We start from the raw sequence: 23,455 nt of genomic DNA on the forward strand, positions 1-23,455 counted from the left end.
CGACCCCACACCGCCCTGTTTGTTGCAGTACCACATGGCGGTGGTGTTGTCGGTGAACACTTGCACCACGCTCCCCCTGACAGAGGGGAGGAATGCCTTCAGTGCAAGACGAATCGCCCACAGCTCCAGAAGGTTGATGTGGAGCCGGGACTCCGCCGGAGACCAGAGGCCTCTGATCTCCGCCTCTCCCATGTGGCCTCCCCAGCCCTGGAGGGACGCGTCCGTCACAACTACGTGCTCCGGCTGGGGTAGAGAGAGGGGTCTGCCACTGACCCAGTCGCGGTCCGTGAGCCACCACTGCAGTTGCTTCGCAGTGCCCTCCGAGATCAGGACATGATCGGACAGGTTGCCCTGATGCTGGGCCCACTGAAACTTCAGGTCCCACTGCAGAGCCCGCATCCGCCACCTGGCGTGACGCACCAGAAGGATGCAGGAGGCCATCAGTCCCAGAAGCCGCAGCGTCAACCTGACCGAGACCCGGGATAACGGCCCGAAGATAGGAATCAGAGCCTGAATATCCCGAACCCGCTGCTCGGGTGGGTAAACCCGAAACTGCGCCGAGTCGAGAACCGCTCCGATGAAGAGGAGCTTCTGAGAGGGACACAGGTGTGACTTCGGCACATTGATGGAGAACCCCAGCAAGTGCAGGAGGTTGGCCGTAGTCTGGAGGTGGCTGACGACTGTCTGGGGCGAGCCCGCCTTCAACAACCAGTCGTCGAGGTAGGGGAAGACTGATACCCCTTGCCTGCGCAGATGGGCTGCGACCACCGCCATCACCTTCGTGAACGCCCGTGGGGCGCTGGTAAGGCCGAAGGGGAGCACGGTAAACTGAAAGTGCTCTAGGCCTACCGTGAACCGCAGGTAACGCCGGTGGGCCGGCAGGACGGGGATGTGGAAATAGGCGTCCTGCAAGTCCAACGCTACCATCCAGTCTCCTGGGTCCAGGGCAGCCAGGACCTGAGCCAAAGTGAGCATCTTGAACTTCTCCGTCCGGAGGAAGCCGTTGACGTTCCGTAGGTCCAAGATAGGGCGTAGGCCCCCTTTGCCCTTCTTGGGTACCAGAAAGTAGTGGGAATAACAGCCACGTCCTACTTCTGGCCCAGGAACGCGCTCGATGGCCCTCTTGGCCAAGAGGGCCGAAACCTCCTCTTGCAGAAGTTGCAAGTGATCCCCCGACACACGGTGGTATTGAGGTGGCATGGATGGAGGGGAAGACTCGAAGGGGAGGGAGAAACCCCTTCGGACAATTTGCAGCACCCACCTGTCCGAAGTGACCGTATGCCAGTGGGAGAGGTGATGGCGAACCCTGCCTCCCACAGGCGTCACATGGGCCTGAAAGCTCGGACTAGGAAGGTTTTGAGGCGGGGGCTGCTGAGGGAGGTGTGGACTGGCCTCGCCGCTGGCCCCGACCACCGCCACGGCGGTTCCCACGGCCGCCACCGCGTTGCTGAACATTCTGCGGCGCGTGGCTGACGGTCCGTGGTGGGGCGCCCCTTCCGTGGCCACGAAAGGAGCGAAAGGCACCCGATTGCTGGCGTGGGGCCGCAAGGCCCAAGGACTTGGCCGTGGCCCTGGAGTCCTTAAAACGTTCCAGCGCATGGTCTGCCTTGTCGCCGAAGAGGCGACGGCCATCAAACGGCATGTCCAGGAGAGTGGCCTGGACATCGGCCGAGAAATTGGCGGACCTCAACCAGGCGTGGCGTCGAACCGCCACCGTCGTTGCCATCGCCCTGCCCAGTGAGTCCGTGGTATCCAGCCCACACCGGATGGAAAAGCGTGCCGCATCTCGGCCGTCCGCAAGGGTTTGGCTGAGTTTAGCCCTGACCTCCTCAGAGCATTGTGGCAGCACCTCCGCAACCGTGTCCCACAGAGTGTGGGTGTAGCGGCCCAAGAGACAGTTGGTGTTTACTGACCGGAGCCCTAGGCTCACAGACGAGAAGACCTTCTTCCCGAACTGCTCAAATCTCTTGGATTCCCTGTCGGGCGGGGCCGACGGGAATGCGGACTGGGAGTTGGAGGCCTGGATGACCAGGCTCTCGGGGGTGGGGTGGGTGGACAAAAAGCAAGGGTCGCCCGGTGCCGGGCGGTAGCGTCTGGCCACGTTCCTATCCACAGGGGGACCTGTGGCGGGCTTGGACCAAGTGCCCAGCAGAACGTCACACAAGGCCTCATTGAACGGCAGAAGGGGCTCCGTGGAGCCGGACTGCTGTTTGAGTACCTCAGTGAGGAGATTAGTCCTCACGGCCGCGACGGGGAGCTCAAGGTGTAGGGCCTTAGCTGCCTTCGTCAACACTACACTGTAAGCAGAACCCGCCTCCGAAGCCACAGTCGGGGGCGACGTAAATCCAGTGTCTGGCGATGTGTCAATACCACTGGCCTCCCCAAGCTCATATGTCCAGTCCTGATGAGACTGGCAATCACGTGCCAGAGGGTCCTCGGACCCCTCCCACTGCTCCTCGTCACCCGGCTCCTGGAGACCAGGATTAACAGCCAGGGCCTCCTCGTGGAGATAGAATTCTCCGAAGGCCGACGGAATCGGCGCCCAGCGGCGCCCCTCCGACGCCTGAGGCGGACCGTAGGAAGCATTGGGGTCGGCAACCACTACGGCTGCCGGGGACGACACCTGAAGGGACGTCGCCGGTGAGGTCGTAGGGTCGACCGGCGAGTTCCCGGATCCGGAGCCGGATCCAGCGAGGTCGCGCGGCGCCGAAGTCGCCAGCGGCGCCGGGGCCGAAGCACCCGACGTCGTCGGGGCCAAAGCGCCCGACCCGGAAGGACCTCCAGACGGAGCCGATCGGCCCGAAGGCGCCACGGGAACCGACTGAGGAGGGAGGGCCCTCATGGCCATGAGGTACCTCTCGACCTCCTCCTGCGACGCGCCGTGCCCAGGGACCCGAAGGTGTGGGGCAGGCGGCGACGCTTGCGACTCCCGCGGAGCCGCGTGGGCGGTGTCGCCCGAATCCCCGGTCGCATCGTGCGAGCGACGGGGCGGGTCGGAGGACCGATGGTGTCGCTCCGACCTCTCATGCCTCTTACCTGAGGACTTGGAACCAGACGATCGGTGACCACTCCCGGAACGTCGATGACTCCGACCTCGCGACCTGTCCCTCGACCTCCCGTGGGACCGGGACCGGGACCTGGAGCGGCGCGGGGCCGACTGCCTCAGCTCGAGACGCTTGCGGGACCGCTCCCGCCTAGCCTTCGACGTCAGGGCCCGGCAGTCGTCACAGGTTCGATCGTCGTGGTCGAGGCCTAAGCACTTCAGGCACCGGCGATGGGGGTCCGTGACCGACATGAGTCGGCCGCACTTCGAGCAAGGCTTGAACCCGGGCATCCCTGGCACCGATAGTCGAGAATCGACTAAGTAGAGGATCAAAAAGATCAAAAAAGTTTTCAGTCAAAAAGTGACTGGGGGTAGAGCTTCTTCCGGATCTGCGCTAGCTGGCGCGGAAAAAAGAAGAACTGACGTCAGCGCGCATGGGCGCCGTCTATATACTCCGATGACGTCATCCCGGCGCTCACGACGCCGACGACGGACGCGGAGCCGCAGACGACGCCTACCAGCGCGCAGGGGTATTGCTACGCAAAAATTTCCGGATCCAGTCTGACGCCTGGGGATATTCTAAGGTAAGGAATCTATCACTAACGTGTCTCTTTCAGATTTGAAGGTACTAATTCTGAGTGAAGTGGTCTCTGGCGCTGTGCCGGCAAAAAACCTACTCACTGGTGTGTCATGGCCCAGAACATGCCTTTGGATCAGGGAAGGGCTATCTGCTTGCAACAGATGTCAGCACAGGCTGTCTTCTTTAACTCTTAGATGAGTCTGAGGTATTGGATTTCGAAAGAAACTCGCACCAATTACAAAGTTGCTATTGCAGCGTTGTGATTGGCAAATGGGAGGGAGGCAGCCTGTGGGTGGCTGCTTCGGTGCTTCTTGGGGAAAGCTGCGGCAGCAGGAAAAAGCAGGACCTGGGGGAAGATACGTTTTATTTTAATTAAACCCCTCGCGTGCGCGCGACCTCCCCCCCCCCCCCCTTACAACTTTAGAAAATATAGTTCAAATAAATACTTTGCAAGTGGCCAGGTTGCATCTAACTGTTTATTGGATATCAGTTCTGTACCGTCCTGTAAATATATGCCCTTTACTTTTCTACACACTTTGAGCTCTCTTTACTCCAATATATACACACTAGAGCACTTTTTCTTACACATTCCCTGGAACATTCTCCTACCTTCTTGACCCTCTAATGATTGTTCCTTTAAATGACTAAATAAATATATTGTAATAATACTTAGTGGTTTTTCTGCACATCTGTTTGTTTAAATTATTTTCACGATTTACCGATGTTTGTGAGCTGAATAATGTAAGCTCAAATAAGTTGATCATTTTGTTAATCTAACTCTTCCTTGAATAATTGGGCCAGGACCATTGTTTCTTTTAATAACAGATACCCAAGTCCAGGGACCATTTGGGAATATCCCAATGTTTATGGAATATCTGTTGGTCTGCAAAAAAATGCTGCAGTAAAGTCTTAAGGCCTGAAAATTCTAATTAAATCATAAAACATATGATATTGAGCTCTTATTTTTCCTGCCATGGCATCTGCCACTCTGGAACTCCGGTGTTGTGCGAACCACGAGGTTCGGAGCTGTACAATCCACGCTAGGCTCACAATGTAATTCCTTGAAGTTCGTGGAATTCATCAAGTTTGCTCCGCTCTTTATAGAAGGTCGGGGTCTAACAAATATTTTCCACGTTTGCTTCAAGACAATTGTTTTATGCGTCATACTGCTTGGAAATACTGCGATATCTGTAACGGAAAGGAGGATCTAACGAACTCGGGGTGCATAACATACACAGCAAGCAAAAGTTTGTTTCAAGCCAGGATGGCGCTTGCCTTGACATCTAGAGCAGAAAGGTGGGCAGCGGGGGGAGTTTACTAGGGTTAATTAGATTTTTTTTTTTTTTACAAGTTTACACATTTCCTACAGCGCTGCAAACAATGCACAGAGTTTCTAACATTCTTACTGCACAAAAAACAGTTTTTAAATTAAACGAAACATATTGAATAATCGATCCCATTGGATGGGTGCGCCCCGGTCAAATAAACACTTCCCAGGCCCTCTGTAGGCCCTCAGGAAGTATCTTGACCCAGGATGATGGTGGTGCTTTATAATGCACGTCACGCAGGGTTATTTTATTTTCATTTTACAGCCACATTAAATATTTTTCTTAAAGAGCTGGCCTCACAAATAATAGGCGTGCTTGGCAACATACGCCCTTCACCCGAATTTGCTTTCTTTTGATACACCTGCCACAGTTTTTCGAAAAATGAAAGAAAAGCACATTACACTTGATCGAGCACATTATTCTGCTAAAGTGTAGTTTGCCCCTAGTACTCCTTCGAGAGATGACAGGCAGTGGTACTGACCTGTAAGCTAGCATGCTGGAGCTGATAACAGTGGTACCGGTAATGCTGCTGAGCGAGATGACCACGGGACTGTTACTGGCAGGGATGATTAGACAGCGACAGTAGTAGAAGGGAAGCGTGCGCTGCTGGAAGTGGTACTTCTGGGAGAGAGTCTAAGGGAAGTGGTAAAGACACTGACGTTTTTGGGAGCAATAGTAATATAGCACAGATGTGTGCATGCTGGTGCTAGTGCCAGTCGCACTGCTGAGAGAGATGGCACGTGCAGCGGTACTGCCAGTGAGGTTTGTATACTGGTGGCAGTAGCAGTGGTACTGATAATACTTGTGTGAGAGTTGATATCGATAGTAGCAGCAGTGATGTTCGCAGCGCTGGCGGCAGTACTGCTGAGAGAGCGAGATAGTACGGGCAGGGCTACTGGCAATAATGCCGTTGGCAGCGATAATGGTAGCGATGCTTGCATGCTGGTGGCAGTAGCACTGCTGACTGTTGACTGCTGAGAGACTGTAAGGGCAACGGTACGGCCCGTGACGCTTTTGGTGGCAAGAGTAGTTACAGCGATGCTTGCAGCGCAGGCAGCAGTACTGTTTAGAGAGATCGTAATGGTACTGGCAGTGACACTTTTGGCAGCAATAGTAGTAGCGGTGCCTGCATGCTGGCGGCTGTACGGTTGAGAGAGATCGTAAGGGCAGTGCTACGGGCAGTGCCGCTTTTGGCAGCAAGAGTAGTGACAGCGATGCTGGCAGTGGTGGGGATGGCCCCCACCTCCCCCGAATCCCCCTTAAGTTGTTCAGGCTCGCTACGCTCGCTCGCCGCGGTGCACTCCCACATCAATTTTACGCCTCACCACTTTCAAATGTCAACAGCTGCCACCGATTTTGCGGCAGGTGTGTCAAAATGCGATCAACATTATTGTAACCGCAACTTGAACTAAAGTCACTACTGAGCAAAGGGAAATCTACATTTGACTTTGAAGTGTATCGTGGAGAACCATGGTCCCTTTAAAGTGTATTCTTACAGCACTTTGATTTTGCTGTTACTATTTTCTGTACACCTTTGAAAGAAGTGGAATTTCCAAGTTGGGAGCTGGATTTCACAAACACTTCCATTGCGTAACACTGTTTATTGATCAGAGGTCAAACTTAATAGTGCTTGGCACATAAATGCTGCAATTTTGTTTGGTGTAATCCCTCTGGCTAGAAAGGAACTAGAAAGTCCAGGTTTCCTGGTAAATCGTTGCTTTACGTGTAATAAATTATGTTCCTATGTATATTAAGAATGTTTCTAAAGTAAAAGCAATGACTGAAGTAATAACCTTATTGGTTGCTGCTACTGCTGTATTAACCGCATTCTGGGCATCTAAAGCTACATTTCACCTTGATTACCCATTGGAATGCTTTGACTCATTGTTCGACAGTGCTAAACATGCGTACAAGGTTATTCAGTTTGGAGCCCAATTGTACTAGACCCGAGGACACTAGCGGTAAATTACGTCAATGGTTACTGTTGGAAACACAACAGTATGTAAAATACCTGCAAATGAATTGTACACATTCAGTTAACAGGGAAGCAAAAATAAATCACATTTTTTGTAAATCTGAAGTGTGATGGAAATGAAAATATTGATGTATAAAAATAAACCATCATACTTCACTTGGTGAAGCGCAAATGAGAAATATTAGTAAGTACATGAATGCTGAGGCGTCTTGGTGCTAGATGAGCGAGGAAAGGTGTAAATAATTGGGTGAGAGTGCATATTTCCTATTGAGGGAATAGGCAGGTCTTAAGCATTTTCCTAAACAGTGGTCTAGTAGGTTGTAGCCTAATGTTGATCGGCAATTCATTCCATAGCCTGGATGCTTGATAGGAAAGGTATCTACCTCCCTTCTGGATTTTAGGGACCTGCACTAGTCCTTTATTGGCCGATCTAAGATTCCGCCGTGGGGAGTGCCATTGAAAAAGAGTATGCAGATCCGATGGCCCTTCACCATACAATGTTTTATGCACCGGCATAGTATCTTGAACTCAATGCGCTGCTTGACCGGAAGCTAAAGAAGCTCTCTAATACTGCTAGAAATATAGGAGTATTTGGGAATATTGAGCAGCACTTGTGCTGCGGCATTTTAAAGTGATTGCAGTTTTACCTGTTGGCGTTTGTCTCTGCCCAGGAAAAGTGCATTGCAGTAGTCAATTCGTGGGAAAGAATCAGTGCGACTACAACAGATTACCTGAGATCATAGGGAATAAAAGGCAAAACTTTTTGCAAGGTCTTTAGTGAAAAAAAGAAAAAGCAAGAAGATGTTAAAAAATTAATTCGACCTGCAAAGTTTAGTTGGTCAAACAAGAATCCATGGTTCCTTGCTTTTACCGTGGGGTTCGGGCAGAAACTGCTTCTGCTGGCCACCAAGATTGGTAATGGGCCACCATTCTGGAACCAAACTCCATAACCTCCTTTTTATCTGTATTCAGTTTAAGGTAGCTCTGACGCATCCACCCCATAATGTGCTTCAGACAGTTGTAAAATCTCCCAGCCACAGTTTCCACACTTGAGGAAATCGAGATAATAATCTGAGTGTTGTCGGCATATGATTTTTATAGAAGTTTGGCAATAAGCGGGATATGGGCCGGTAATTACTCACCTCGGAAGGGTCAAGAGAAGCTTTCTTTAGAACAGGTCTAATGCAGGCTTTCTTCCAGGAAACGGAGAAAGTCCCTGACTGAGTTACTTGGTAAAAAAAGTAAAAGTAAAAAAACCATCAGGAGTATGCGAGGCCTCATGCGTGGGATCTGAGATTATCTGGATCAGCCCGAACCCCGCCATATTATCAAGTAGATTGGAGGTGTCTACATTGCTATCAGATTTGAGGTAAAAATGTAAATCTCCCAATATCGTAAAAGTAGGGGAGTCCAGGCAGGATTCCATGAATGTTTTTAGACCTTGAATGAACATAGATTTCGGCCCTGGTGGCCGGGATAGGAGCAGACCAGGGAAGGTCTATTCACTGAAACTCAATTTCTACACATCATTTGTGTGCAATATAGTTTTAAGAGTAAAACTGTATGTCTGTGCAAGTTTAGTGGCCATGTCAATGGAAAATTTGATTATGTGAATGACAGTGTGCTTCCCCAGAATGCTTTAGTTACATAAAAAGAAATCGCCAGCCTCATGTCCATTAAAGCTAGGTGGGTCTTTAAAGTTTATCCGTCTAAAATTGGGTCGACGTTCTAAAAAGATTGGTAAGCACTGCTCTGGAAGGCTGAAGCGAATGCAGAAAAGAAATAGGGTGGCCTTCCCCTGTTACCCTGATGTTACGTGTACTGTTTAACAACTGCGCAGTCGTTGGTAACATGTTTGAAGCTGTAACACAAAAGGCGACAGCTCAGGTGGACCTGGTGGGCTTTAATTCATAGGGACATCCTTCAGCTATCGAGATCTTTCGCTTCTCATCATAATATTCCCAGCACAGAAATCAAAGAAGCGCCAAAGTGCTGAGTAGCAGCTCTTAACAATGCATACACCAGGATGACAGAAACTGTGGTGGGCCCTTCATCATTTCTCCTGCTTTTTACGCTTTAGCACACTGGCACCTTAACACTGCCAGGCAGAAATTATTGGAATGTATAGTTCGAGAAATAGATTAGTCAGCAGGAAGTTTGGGGCAGTTTCATCATAAGTGCCTTGACTTCCACTGCATTGTCTGACACTGCCAAATAATTGCTATTGTAACGAATACTCGGATAAGGGTGGGTTGGTTGCAGTGCACACTGATCGTAATGTAAATAGCCTGGCTTGTAAATGTAGCCGTCCATTGTGAAGCCCTGTGACTGCTATAGTTGCCCTGGGTGGCTGTCATGCCTCCAATGTCCTTGTGCCAGGCACAGACTCTGCAGGACAGGTATTGGTGGTAATTGCAGGTGTTATTTTCCCTTTCCTCACACACTGCCTTTATCCCTATCCACCTTCACGATCCTCATCATGTCCCATTTAGCACCCTCCCCTAAGCCACTGCTACTCGCCACCTGCCTACCCCCTTGCCCACAGCCTGGGCCTTGCTGTCACATGTCGCATGTCCAGTTTTACACCCTTCTTTCCATGGAACCCTCTTTCCCCTCCCGCACATGGCCGACTGGCCTGGAGAGAGGAGACCGCCCTATGCAGCCCCATCTATTTCTTTGTGCCCACATCCTACTGCACGCCTGGTATCATGTTGGGCAGTGTGTCCACGTCAGCAGCCTGCCACTGCACTACAAGTCTTGGTATAGTCATAGGAAGGCAGGCGGCAGTGTCCGGGGCGGTTGGGGTTCCTGTGGAAAGCTTACACTTCTGTTACCCATATAGCACCTCTTCTATGAACGAAGGAAGCTTGTACTACGGACTCCATCATCTACGTATTCCGTGAGGAAGGGATGCTTGCATCGCTGAAGCCCATACGGTACTTGGTTATGGTACCACTGTGTGTGAGGGACATAGCAAGTAACCTGCGTTATATCTTACGCAAACTTGACAAGACGTTCTCACTCTATAAAACCCGAGCGAATCATCAAGAAGTAACCCTCGAACTGCTCACATTCTTTTAACTTTTCCTATGCGACGTTGACAGAGATGATCTTAAGGGCATGATAGAATACTCGGTATGCATACCTCCCTCAACCCAATATGTAGCAAACCTGACCCTTTCCTCTTCACACCACCTTTTATTTTACTCCGCTTTTCTGTATGCCATTTTGCATTTAGCAGCCATCTTTATTGCCGTATCCAGAGTCAGCTTCAACCCTCTATGCCCTAGACCTAGAGGGTTGGTTGAAGCTGAATCTGCATACGGCAGTAAGGAGAGTCTAGGCCTCTAGGGCATAACACAAGAACTCGGAAAATTATGTTTGAGGGTAGGGGGAATCAATGATGCTCGGAACGTGTGGTAAAATGTTTACCACGAAACTTGAGTTACAATGTTTTATAAGCGTCCTGAACACAAAAAACAGGTCATTAAGACATGTGATGTGATCAAATAGCAACAATGTGTTTCCGCTGGTTGGGCCACAGTCCACACGGGGGTAAACTGTGCGACAGGGCCACACGTTTAATTTGGTTTATTGCGCATTCCTTTTGTCGATCTTTTTCAGTGGTGCACACTGTATGCAACAACGAAGGAGTTTAAGTCAGAACTCCAAAGTCCTTGGAAGAAACCTGGATGGGCTATATACTGGATTACTTGAAAATACAACGAAATCTAGACACCAAGTTTAAACTTTCGGCGATACACTGGCTTCACCGCTAGATGGCAGTGTTCTCAGGCCGCCGCAGCTGGTGGCAGAATTATGACAGCGTGGAAAGGAACAAGCCGGGGCTCGCCCAGAAGCATTCGGCGAAGTTGGTCTGACACCGAGACAAACATGTATCGAAAAACACTCTGTTATGTACCGGGCACAGTCACGGGACGTGCTGGTAGCCCTTCCCAGGGCGGCCTGTGACTCAAGCGCAACCGCAAGGTTTATTCTCGGAACGGCAGTTTGAGAATGCTGCACATGTGTGGAAGCAGGGTATGCGAGACTCCGGCAAGAAAGATGAACTTCATTTTATTGGCAGTTAAAGCTGCAGAGCTCCAGGTTACAATAACACACCCGCTGCCTCAGTCAACTTGTACCTCCTTCAGTTACAATTGTGTTTCGGACATACAGGTTATTGGTTTCAATCCCATCATTCTACATTTGCTTATTCAATGGCGAGACTTAAAGAACCAAGAACATATCCCATTCATTCTCAAGCCTACCCCATCTGACTACTACGCTTGGTGTTTGGAGGAGGGGAAGGGGGGGGGGAGGGGTTAAAGAGCTCATTGTCTCAGCTGGTAATATTTGAATATATCCTGTTCCCCCTCCCAAGTATTATCTTGAAGGTTCCAAACAACCTGAATTTTCACTGATCAAACATGTCTGGCAATTAACTAGATTCCTATTCTTTCCGAGCCTTGAAATTGCCTCTTACTCCAGGACAAACTATATATAGGCTGTTGTGAAAAGGTGTCAGTAGTGAGGGAAAATGGTTAAAACTTTTCTGTTTTTCACCAAGCCATATGCAAATCACCCCTGATCATGCGCCAACTGGAACAATTAAGGATGAACTACCAAGCAGTAACGTAACAAAAGTTATGGGGGGGGGCGGGGGGGGGGGGGGAGGCCCACCGGCAAAGTAGACCGAGGCCCCTCCCACCCCATCCAGTCAGCCCACGGCTCTCAGTCCAGGGTACTGTTCTGAGGGGACTCTCTGGAGCTCGCGCCCCCCCCCCACCCCACCTCCCCACCACACGGGATGCGGAGGCCTATATTACGCCACTGATGACAAGCCAGGCCCGCTCTGAAAAGACGCACAAGCCACGCAAGAACAGTTCATCCCAATAATGACAAAAGTGACCTTGGGTTGCTTGTGTTCTAGTTCAGGAAGGACCTGGCTTAGCAGTTTTGGCTGGACTGTTCCGATTGGATCAGGAACAAAACTGATTTGCATATGGCTGGGCCAAACTAAGGTGGCATAGTGGTCCGAAGAAGAATGGGTTGCAAAGTTAACCCAAACTATTGTAAGTGGTAAGACGGATTTCAAGCATTCCTCTATCATCTGATGTGTGTTCGACGTCATGCCCTATGTAGCCAAAGATCTTCCCAGATGTGGGACCCATGCTCACTATGCCCACTATGCCACAGAACCAAGCTACACCTGACTGAAGAACCAAAATCGGGTGAAACAGAGCTTTAGATGCTTGTGTTCTTGTTCAGGGATGATATGGCCTAGCAGTTCGAAACGGACTTCCGCTTGGAGAAGTCAGATTTCCATATGGATGGGTCCAAAAGGGGATGGCATGGTGGTAAAAAGAATAGGATGGCATGCTACCCCAAGCTATTGCAAGTGGGTAGGCATTCATCCCAGCCCATTTTCTGTGTTTTTGGTCTTCGCTGCATGGCTTGGAAACTAAGGCTTTCCTTCCAATTTCGCCGCGCTGGGGTCCACACAATCCACACTGTTCAAAGAAATACTTTGGCACAACACGGTCCTTGTGCCAACCTTCTGACCTTCATGCAGCAGGAGAGGATCTCATCTACTCCGTATTGCCCAGCCTGGAGTTTATCGGGGAGGAGTTTTTGCAGCAATGCTGCAGCTATACTTTCTCGCTCTAGTCGGAGATATAGCTCAGTATCTCCTAATTCGGTCTTTATGGACCACAGTTATTTGAGGGGCATTAGACTCTGTACTCTGACAAGCCCTCAAGCAAGAAAGCTCGGGTACCAAGAGTTGAGAGCTACCTAAGCCTATGACGAGATCAGCAGAACACAGCTTTCCCAACTGGCCAGCATCAAACTCTGCCAGGAAACCAAGACATTTTCAAAAGCGAGTGTCTGCAAGCAAAGGACTCTTGGGGCGATGACAGTCTAAAAAATCTAGACACCATTAGCAAATAACGGAGCTCCTTATTCTAAATTGAAAAGATCTGGTTCCTTATTTAAAATATGTAATTTTAACTTGTATTATCTGAGAAGAGTGCGGTAACTTCAAATCTTCATATTTTCTGCACACTTTATTTGATGTAGTTACTTTATGTAGATTTATAAATCTAAAACAGCACGGCTAATCACAGTTAACTTCACAACAGAAAGGTGAAAAGCACCCTTGGCTGAGAAGAACTCTGGAGGAAATGGATAGGAGCCACGGGCAGAGAAAAACAAAACAGCGAACCACTACACATTCACCAGCAAAACAAATTGTACGTACTACTCTTCATTTTGAAAAAGGTTGAGAAGGGGCGAATCACACCACATAGTAGTGCAATTCAGCTCGGTAGTACAGTCGCACCGGTTCGGTCCACAAAGTCTGCTTTTAGATTGCCACTACAGGACATGGACATTACTTACAAAACTACATTCCTCACTGTAAGACAAATTCTAGGGTAGACTGTTTAAAAAACAAAAAAAAAGAAAACTACACAGCGACTCACCCACAGACTGCTGGATGACAAAAAGTGTGCCTCTGCATCAGAGTCTGCATTCAGACCAGATAGAAAAGTAGACGTTCGGATCAGCAGCACTGCTAGCCCTCTCTATGCAGACTCCGACATCCATAAGTGCACTTGCACTACAGCAAATGCACTCACTTTTCTGCTTCGAAGGTAAAGTCCAGGGTGGTTGCTCTGTTTTTTCCCTCAAGCGTAGAGGTAAGGTGTGGAGTCCCTGGCTGCACCGTCATCACCGGATACACACTGAACACTTTTAATCCCAATCATGCATTGCCGAGGATACCCAAAGTACATTAATGTGGGTACCATGAATCATCTTACCATTGTAATGGCATGCCAATTAAGTCTCAGATTCAAAAACAGGTTCGACCTTAGCAAAACAAATTCCAAGTCTTTTTATTCAGACTAGAGAACATTAAGTTTCTGGATTCAATATTACACAGTCAAACAAGATTAAACGTAATGCCATGACCACAGACATCCAGTCTGAACATAATCTTTTTTTGACCGCAGGTATATCTTTTTTGACCTCAGGTATGTCTCCTTTGAAGAACACGTGGATCAAGTTCAAAATATGGTTCCTTCTTTATTATCAAGAAAGGGTAGAGCCTTAGAGAAAATTGTTAAATCTTCTGAAACATATCCCTCCATTGATATTTACCAAGCTTGCCAATTAACAAGCTCCCATATCTTAGGTACATATACCTCTGAACCCTCCTGGACATGAGACTCCCATTCAACCTATTGCCACCCTTTGACTTATCACGCTCCCTCCGTTCACTCAACACCCTCTGGGTGTCAGCTCTTCAAGCATGCCCCTAGGACCCTACTGACGATCTCTCCAGATATTCCTGAATGTCAATCCTCTCATGTAGGTTTCTGCCATCCTCCTGGATCTGTCAAGCTTCACAAAATCCTGATACCCTCAGGATCTCAGCCCGACCTCCAGGCATCAATATTATCAGCCCTGCACTCTTCTGGAATTCAGCTTCCTCTTCAAGAAACCTTGACACTGGATCCTCTTCCTCTGGGCAGCCGTGGTGCATCTTAGTGTTTTTTCCACCACCAGCATGTGTTGCTCAATCCTTCTTCCAATCACCCTTGTAGATTTAATGCTCTGTCCCCGCAGCCCTGGTATTCTTACTTTCTGCCTTCTTACCTTCATGTATCCCAGATCTCCTACAATATTACAGATGACTGCCCTTGCTACCGGTCCCCTAGCAAATCTCTACTCTTCATTTCGGTGCTAAAGCAGAGCTCCACTTGCTCTAGTGGTCTCCAACTAGTTTCCTATATCTCTGCGCTGCACCCAATAGCGCTTCTTTTGTCTCTTGTGACAGCTGAATGGTATTTGATTAGTGAAACAAACTTCAAGTCAGACTGGTTATGGCTGCTGAGGAACAGGTTTGCTCTTTCGTTAAGATCCTGCCTCTCCAGTATGTCCTGCCAGTCCCTTCTTGGCCCAAAATCTGGTTCACAAACTAAGGTAGTGAAGCAGGTAGGTACAGCCTACCTTAAAACAGCTTAGTCAATGTGTAGAGTCACCCTCCATTGAGTCCACAAAGAGGCTGGAGTTCTTTCCACAGGAATAGGCAGTGCTAATTATTTCCAATTCTTAAATCAGTTTGCCAGCAACAAACATCTGCCAATGATGCACACAATAACGAGATAAAACCTTTATCTTACTTACAAAGTACCAAGGAAAAGTCAGTCACCAGACATTTTATAGTTCCACAAGGTTACAAACACACAAGGAAAATTGTTGCTCAATTGTATTGTATCTTTGCTGTTATGTGCTCGAGGTGCTTGTGGGAAAACCAGCTCTACTGCTGTTTAAGTTTTAACTTATGTTTGTAAGGAAAGTGTATGCTGTTGCAGCTCCTTCAGTTCTACTTTGGAGGAAACCTTACACTTTTAATGTGATTTCTGTACTGCCTTCGGTTTGTGAAGAAACCAGAAATGGTACTGTCTCTTCTAGCGAACGAAAAGTGTGAGGGAGAAAGAACAACAGAGGCTCTGGACCTAGGGAGAGCCATCGATATGGAGGGGAGCCGGGAGACAGTGGGACGGATGGGGCATGGCCAGCTCGTCCTTCCGGCAGGGGGATGGAGCAGAGTGGTCTATGCACCTGCGGCCCTAGAAGCACTGCTTCTGGGGCAGGTGATGTTGATCCCGCTCCTATTTAAGTTACCGCAAGCAGATATCTGTATCTTGCTCGCGTCAAGATGCAGTCACATTTTCCTGGAGGCCTGCATCGCCCATGGAAGCCTGTGTTTCGGCAGTTTTTGGGCCCCCTCCCCTCGCATTTGCTTTGCCGCGAACCACGCGGGCTTGAGTTAGGTATCCTAGGAGCAGCCGGACCCCTACACAATAATTTTCAGAGGTTGGAGACCTCTCAGTAGGGAGGTGTGAGGGAAAGTGGACTCATCCCATAAGGAAGGCCCAAAAAGGGATAAAAGAAGGGGCAGAGCTAGTCTTGATCTTGATGGTTACAGAGTATTTTGTGTTGGTTACACATGAGCAGACTAGTTCTGGTTAGGTGGTTCATTTGTACTAGAGTCTCTGTTAAGGCTAGGTCACAATTGTAAGCCGAAATGTAAAAAATGTGGTTACTGTGTAAAAAGGTTATAAATTGTGTTTTTATGTTATGTGAAATGATAATAAATACGCCCAGGGGTCTTATGACCCCTATCCCAAATAATAAGAAATGGGCTGGTTGCATTGTTGTGTCATGGGGTTTTGGGTAATGGTAAGTATTCGCATTCCCTTTACATCGGCTACTCCCTGGCCATAACAGAAAACACACGGAGTGTGGGTGAGGTAAGTCAGTGCTGTTGTGGGTGCACGCAAGTTAATCATTTTACACTGTTGATGGTTGTGCTGTACCTGGTGTGTGTAAGGAAGGTTGTGCTAATGTTCTCTGTGCCATACCCGTTTAGGGTGAAGAAAGCATGTACTGCTGCTCTGCTGTCTGTGGGAAAAGATTGCTCTGCAACACGGTGGGCTGTCCTTTATCTCTGCAGATAACTGCGGATTTTGCTTCTATTGCAAATAAATCTGGAATCTTTCACAGGCATCAATAATCCACAGAAACATACTTAAAATACCCACCACGCACAAGCACACGATAGGGCGCTCTTACCTGTCGAGGAAGATGTCGGGTAGTGGGGGATAGGTCTGCATGTCCGGCACCCGCTCATGGACAATCACCATCACAAACGATGTGAAGCCGAAGACGAGGAAGACATAGATGCAGCTCAGCGCCGTCTTCCAGTACTCGGGGTCCAGTCTCCTGGGGGGCTGCTTGTGCTTCCCATTTGTATACTGGTACTGATCTGCACCTGCGTCCTTAGGGGAGGCATCATAGTCCCGGACCAGTTCCCCGTTGCACAGCCAGTCCGCTCCCTGGAGGGAGCTAGTGCTTGGGGAGATGGAGGTGGGATGCACCTCGCTGCTGATTCCCAGCTCCTCAAGGACATCACTGTGCTGTTTCTGGAGCTTGCGGATGCACAGCATCAGCCGCTTGATGTCACCCAGAACTTTAATCTCCAGGGGTGGGGAGCGCAGGTCATACTCTGTGAGTGCCATAAGGGCAATGCCATCGAGCCGGTGTCGCACGCACAGCACGTCCACGTAGTCATGGAAGCCCTCCTCCTTCAGCCACTTGGCCACATGCTTTGTTGTCCAGCGCCGGATGCATAGCTGGGTGCCGCTGGCCATCCTTGTGGTTAGCTGCTGCAAAGGGGAAACAATTTTCATTAATGGTCCAGACAAAAATCCCATTCGCAGACTAAGTGAATTAAAATTAGCTCTAGCAAATCTCAAAGAAAGGAGCGCCTGCCAAAAGCAATCTCTGGGGACACAATGTGATTGCAGACGTGGACTATGCCATTGGGAAATCAGGAGAGATCTTGAATGACAGGGGCCCAAGAGGCAGAATTATAAAATCCCTTTAAAAACAGGGTACGGTGAAAGCAAAATGTGCTATACAGATTTACTAAGTTTAACACGTAGAATTCTTTGCTTACTGTAACATGAGAGAAATGTCTAGGCCAGAGAGCTGGGAGACACAGACAGGATTTCTAACAACAGGTCTAGATACACCCAATGAGTCCTTCCAAATAACAGCCCCACCATCGAGAGGCTACGCCACTACACCCACCCAACTGCTGCTGCTGCAGGTGGAAAGTGTTTACGGTGTGCAAGAACACAGAGCCAGGCACAGGTGTCCTAGTAACCCATCTCTAGTACCATCCCTCCGTCCTACTGATGAAGCAGACGGTTTAAAATGTTAGGGGGTGCTGGCATTTTCGGTGACATTGTACTGGTAGAAGAGTTAAACAGCCACATTGTCAAACTGCTGCAATACCCAGCCTCTGGAAGGTAAAGCACCAGTTTCCTCCTTCACCGCAGTGACCCAGCTTAGGGTTACTCATGCAGATGACATTGAACAGAGAGTCCCAGACTGAGTATCATGTTCGGACAGCCCTCAATGGCCAGAAAGGAGCAATTATACACAATCGTATATATTTTGTTTTAAGAGCCACCGGCTTTAGTTCCACAGAGCCAATATGTTTTCCTAAGGTTGCTCCCGCACCCTTGCATTTTCCTTCCCGGACCTTTCTGCCACATTCTGGTGTAGTACGAAAGTAGCAGCCTACTCCTGAAAACTGTCTATTGAGGACCTTACAGTGCAGTGCATAAGGAGGGAAGGAGAAACACATTTTCCAAGGGAAGCACCTGCATCTGAACCAACCTTGGATGTGTTTTAATGCAGTTTATGAAACAAACTAGTCACAACACCCATCTAAACTACAAAAATGCATTAGTTGAGAAACAGCAGAGAAATGTGTACCCAGTTAAAGTTCTGATGTTGAAAAAAATCTATCTGAACGGCAAAGCCAATAGGTCGGCCATTGGCTGTCAGTCTTCTTGCTTAGTCATTAATTGGTTTGTTTCTCGTGATGCTTAAATAACTTTCGTTCTGGAGAAACTCCAGAGCTCTTGCCAATATTAAAGAAAACATTGGCTAAAAGCAAATGTGCCAATGTGCTCCTTGCGAAAGAGCCGAATATCACCACTCACGGTGAAGTTAGCCAATGGCTGAATTGGGCTGACTCACCGCTCCGTGCAGCACGCTGTAGTGGACGGGAGAAATGTGCGAGGACAGAATAACAGACCAATGGATGAAGAGGGCAGTCTGACAGCCCCTATAAGTAGGTATATAAACCTAAAGCAAAAATAGCAACAAGAATGGCTACTGTGAGGACATTTTCAACAGCAGATTCCCGGATTCTGGATAGAACGCCTTTATGAAGATACCTTTCTAAGCGTGCAAAATGGGCGGAAACAATAAAACTATTAGACACAACATTGGCAAGACTCATGCCACATATATATATATCTATATATTTTCGAACATGCTGTGTTCATCCTAGCAACCTCAGTCTTGGCTTTAAAAGACCACATCTCGGACCTGAAATACTAACGGATAAACATTGTGAATGAACTAAGGATAGCATCAAGTTTGAGCTTACCTAGCGGTTACTGAGGTAAGCAGTGTCTTGGGAACTATATGGTCTATTATATATTAACTCCGATAAACCACTTGTCACTCCGTATGCCACAATTAAGCTCAAATATTTAAAAAAATCAGCCTAATATTATCCAGCAGAAATGTTCACAATAAAAGCTGTGCCTACATAATTTCGCTTTCCATAATCTGCTATAGAGGGCATGGCCTCATTTAGATTTTGGGGAAAACATTCAAAGTTGTGGTTTCTGCTTGCACTGTTAAAGATTTGAGACTCAATTCAAGTCATCATAATTGTATACCTCAGATACTGGTCAACGGGAACGCTGGTTCGCCTTCCTAACAAGTCATATCAAGACCATCCTATAAAGCAAGTACTTGAAAGTCATAACTCATTATGGACTATTTTGCCTTGATTGGCCTTGTCGAGAGTTTAACTCTCCATCTCCTCTGCTGTATCACCTCAATGTATTTATTGTAATAAGAGCATTTTTAGCACCATCCCCATCTTGGGTAGCCATGACAACTCCAAGATAAGCTAGGAGTTATAAGGATATCTGAAATGAGATGCAATATATGACATGAGATGCAATATATGAAATGAGATAAGGGAGGTGAAGTGAGAGATACGATATGAGAGATGTGAAATATATTACAATTATTTACCAATAGTACACCTTTTGAACTAAGGTAACAGTACCTTATAATGGCACACCTAGACTATTCAAGATTTGCAATGGAGGGTTGTTAACTGTAGTGTAATACTCTATGCCTATTTTAGTTGTTTTCGTGAGATCTCCATCTCTGTATACCCCATTTCTCTCTTCAAAACTTCAAAAGATTGAATGTAAAATGTGCTAAAACTTATTTTGTTTCAGACACGGTATATAAATGTTTAATTTAAATAGATTATAACCATGTACTTGTATTGGGAAACCATCACAGAAAAGATCCTAGTAGCCTACGAGTGCAGGCCTCCTGCTACCTCCCAAAAACAAGAATCTGAATTCATCCCTATGGCATATTTGTTCAGGTTACGGTAGAATGCAAGCCTATCTCTCTGACAAAGTATTCCTATGGGTTAATATAGAGTTGGATCCGAATTTAAAGCAATGGAGTGACACAGATTTGGATATATGGGTTGCAATGGTTTACAGTATGGGTAATAGTTAAGCAACTGAAAATATTCTACATCTGCCCTGTGAGCCAACGAGTATTTTCAACACATGGGTTAGCTTAAGTTTTCCTCAAATTATGGGTGAGGACTATAACAAGGCTGTTTTGAAGTAAAAATCCTTACTTTTGCCATACCAAACAGAAAGAAAGTACATGGAATAGATTTCAAAAGGCACCCTTGGCATCAAACTACTAGGATTGAAAATCCAACTTGAAAGTCCTCACTCTTTTCCTAGCTAATTCTGCCAGCAACTTTAGAAGCCAGAGGTGTATGCATAAAAAATATGCACACAATATATGAAACACAAGTGGTCAACTCTGCACCTCTTCCTAACATACATGGCAGTTCCTCAATACAACTGAACAATGGTACAGCCGGTCACATTTTGGAAGTGGAAACTCCTGGTGGACTTGCTCAATGAAGTAGTCGACTTGTGTATTTACATGAGGCCTGCAAAGATGAGTGACATCAACCCTCATGGTTTACTACACAGTCGGCAATTTAGCAGGCACCAAGCAGAAGGGTCAACTGAGATGTACTATGCTACACAAAACAACAGTATTGCTGGAAAGACAAGACAAGGTGAATGTTGAAGAAAGGTGGGTTGGTTGTACGAGTAATGGTAAAAATGCATGTTTATAGAAATGTTGTGAATGGTCAAAATCCCCTCATGCAGTAGAAGAGAAGGAGAGACATGTATAGAGAAAGGACAAACAATAATGATAAAACAAAGGTGAACCAAATATAATACAGACTACCTCACCAGCATGTAAAGAATAAGCAAATTGGTATGCTGTCACATAGCATCTCATATTCAGCTTTTTTAATTTTTAACTAGAGTAAACATTATTTATCCCATGACGACTCTGGGAAAGACAAGAGAACACATCCAAATCATTAAAAACACAGACACAAACAATAGGAAGTTAAACACGAAAAAGTGTTATTATGCAGAGATTAAGAAGACAGAAAGAAGTAGGGACAACTCGACCTCTCATCAGCCCTTATTGAATTCCTTCATTTGAGCTAATGTCTCCAATCCGGAGGCTCGCTGTAAGCAGATGGAGCATGAGCGAAACGTTAGCCAGTCCAACAGAGGCTGCTTTTGATCATATGGAACTTTAGCCATATACCTGCCCATAATGGACCAAGACCACACGCCGGACTGTGATAGTGCTGCACAACTCTGGTTCGAAGTTACTTCACTGTGCAATAGTTGGGTCCTCCTCAGCAGGGCAATAAAGGAAGTTCTGCACTACATATCGAAGACCTTATTCCCCGCACAAGTCAGCTTGTAATTTCCACTGGGTCGCTGCACTGGAAGACAGCAGCGTTTACCTTTAAGAAATGCTTGAACCCTGCATAACACAACCTTTTTCTCCGGTTGTACACTATATGTTATCATCCGAGATCTTTTTCACCACAAAAGGCAAAGACCAGTTACACTGCAGTTTCAAGACTGCATAAACTTCTTCAGGTAAACTCTAGAGCTTCAGCTATGGCGTTCCCATCTACCTACAGTAACCAAAAAAAGAGGCCTGAATGAGCTGCAAGAGCTTCAGAAAGGAGATCAGAGACCTCTGTGAACTCGCTTTTTACAGTGAAGAGAAGAACTCGTGTGAGGATATACATAGTGTGACGATTCTGGTTATCATTTTACAACCTAAGGCAGTTGAGCAGCAGTAATACTGGTCCGTTTTAATTGAACTTGTTGGCTAATGTAGGAAACTACAACGGTCTGTGCAGTGACCGCTTTAGACTAGAGCAGTCTGCCCCTGGTGTCTTGAAGCAATCAATCTGATAACCCAACCTAATGCCCCCTGAGGATCAAAGGAGTTATGTGTTTTTTAACCTCTCAAAGCACTCTGTTATGCTTCCCACAGATCGTTTACTTGTTCAACTCAGCAGTTGGTAGGTTCTGCAACACCAGTGCTGTGCAGAAGCCATGTTCTACCTTCACCATCTGCTTATTCGCATATTGATCAGCTCTTCTCTCCCTTGTCCTCACTGATAAGATGGTGGGCTGCAGTCACGCCCTCTGGTTACTTGTGATTGAAGTAAAGTTGTGCTCTCGGATTCTGCCTCCACAATAAAAGATATACTAAGCCTCCCCCTCCACCCCCCAATGCCTATAGCCGCTAAGTAGATAATATGTATTTTGCAATTTTGTATATCAATCGTTGTCTTAAACCGTGTGAGCATGGCCTATGTTTGGGAATTTACCCGTAGAAGTGTGCTGGGTGTGCCAATGTTTTCTGTTGAACCACAGAAGCTGTGACAGTTGTTTTGACATCTTGAACATTTGCAGTTGTAGGTTTGCTACACTGATCAGTAAGGAATCTTACATGCACCTCCAGCCACGCTCAAATTAAAACTTAATCTGTTGAATAAACATAAAAGAATGGTGAGCCTTAAAATAATAATTGGCCTGTGTATATTCTATTCTTGTTGCTGCTCTGGTACGGTGCATATTCTAATAGCACATGGGACGGATATAGCAGATCGCTCGTAAGAAATTTATCAGAGAGCCACTGTAAGCTCTCATGGGAAGCAAACAGAGAAGCACCTTTCTCTCATCCATCACGCAGAAAAGGAAGCCAAGTCACTAGGATGTCAGGTTGCTAAAGCGACCAGTCCAAAGAGATCACATTAGAAACCTTCTTCCCCTCAAAATTGGCCTTCTGTTTTCCCAGCTTTAAAAATCAAACCATGTGTGCAGTCTACTTCAGCGGCGACCCAAGACTACGAGGTCCCTTAGCATAAGCAGCCCTGCCAACAAAATGCTGATCCCTTAACATGGATGTTTTGACCTCTGCCTGGTCCTATAGGAGTTTGTATGCTCTGCCTCACCCTCCGCTTCCATAGTAGGTGGTATGATCCATTTAGAGTGCTGCTTACATGTCCTACCTGAGGCAGGCAGCTGTCTCCCATGCACATTTTCAGCACCAGTGGGCCGCTCTTGTCCCATAGACGTCTGTGCACCCCAGGTCCTGCCTCGTGCATCTCTGTCTGGTCTACAACCACTTGTTCAAGTTTTCAAAAGGTGTCTGTAGTCTCTCAAGTCAAATGTTTGCAGTCTTTACATCGTTCTCTTGGTCTCCTGTTCTCACAGTCGTATTTTTCCAACCTATCTCTCTTCCACTAGCCACAGTCCAGTATTTATCCACTCAATACGATGAAATTCTTGGCCTGGGTCGACTATTTATTTTTTAAAGACAGTCTTTTGTCCCCTTATCCTACAGATAAAACAAGTACCGTTCAGTGGTACCTGCGGTCTCCTGCTGTCTCGATTTAGATCCTTAACCTTTTTACCTAA

At 47.3% G+C, this 23,455-nt stretch overlaps 1 protein-coding gene across 7 annotated transcripts in view; it reads right to left on the reverse strand.

Annotated features, from left to right (window-relative positions):
- SAMD8 (sterile alpha motif domain containing 8) overlaps positions 1-23,455 on the reverse strand; it is a 268,961-nt gene that overhangs the window by 79,456 nt on the left and 166,050 nt on the right. For 6 of the 7 annotated variants that reach the window (XM_086921808.1, XM_086921804.1, XM_086921809.1 and 3 more), the window contains one exon: positions 16,572-17,164. In XM_086921808.1, the coding sequence (XP_086777934.1) occupies positions 16,572-17,149 (578 nt within the window). In that variant the 5' untranslated portion in view covers positions 17,150-17,164. The remainder of the gene's footprint in view (positions 1-16,571; positions 17,165-23,455) is intronic. The other variant, XM_086921807.1, reaches the window with a different exon arrangement.

Source organism: Lissotriton vulgaris, chromosome 5, assembly GCF_964263255.1.
Source record: "Lissotriton vulgaris chromosome 5, aLisVul1.2, whole genome shotgun sequence".
Taxonomy (NCBI): domain Eukaryota; kingdom Metazoa; phylum Chordata; class Amphibia; order Caudata; family Salamandridae; genus Lissotriton; species Lissotriton vulgaris.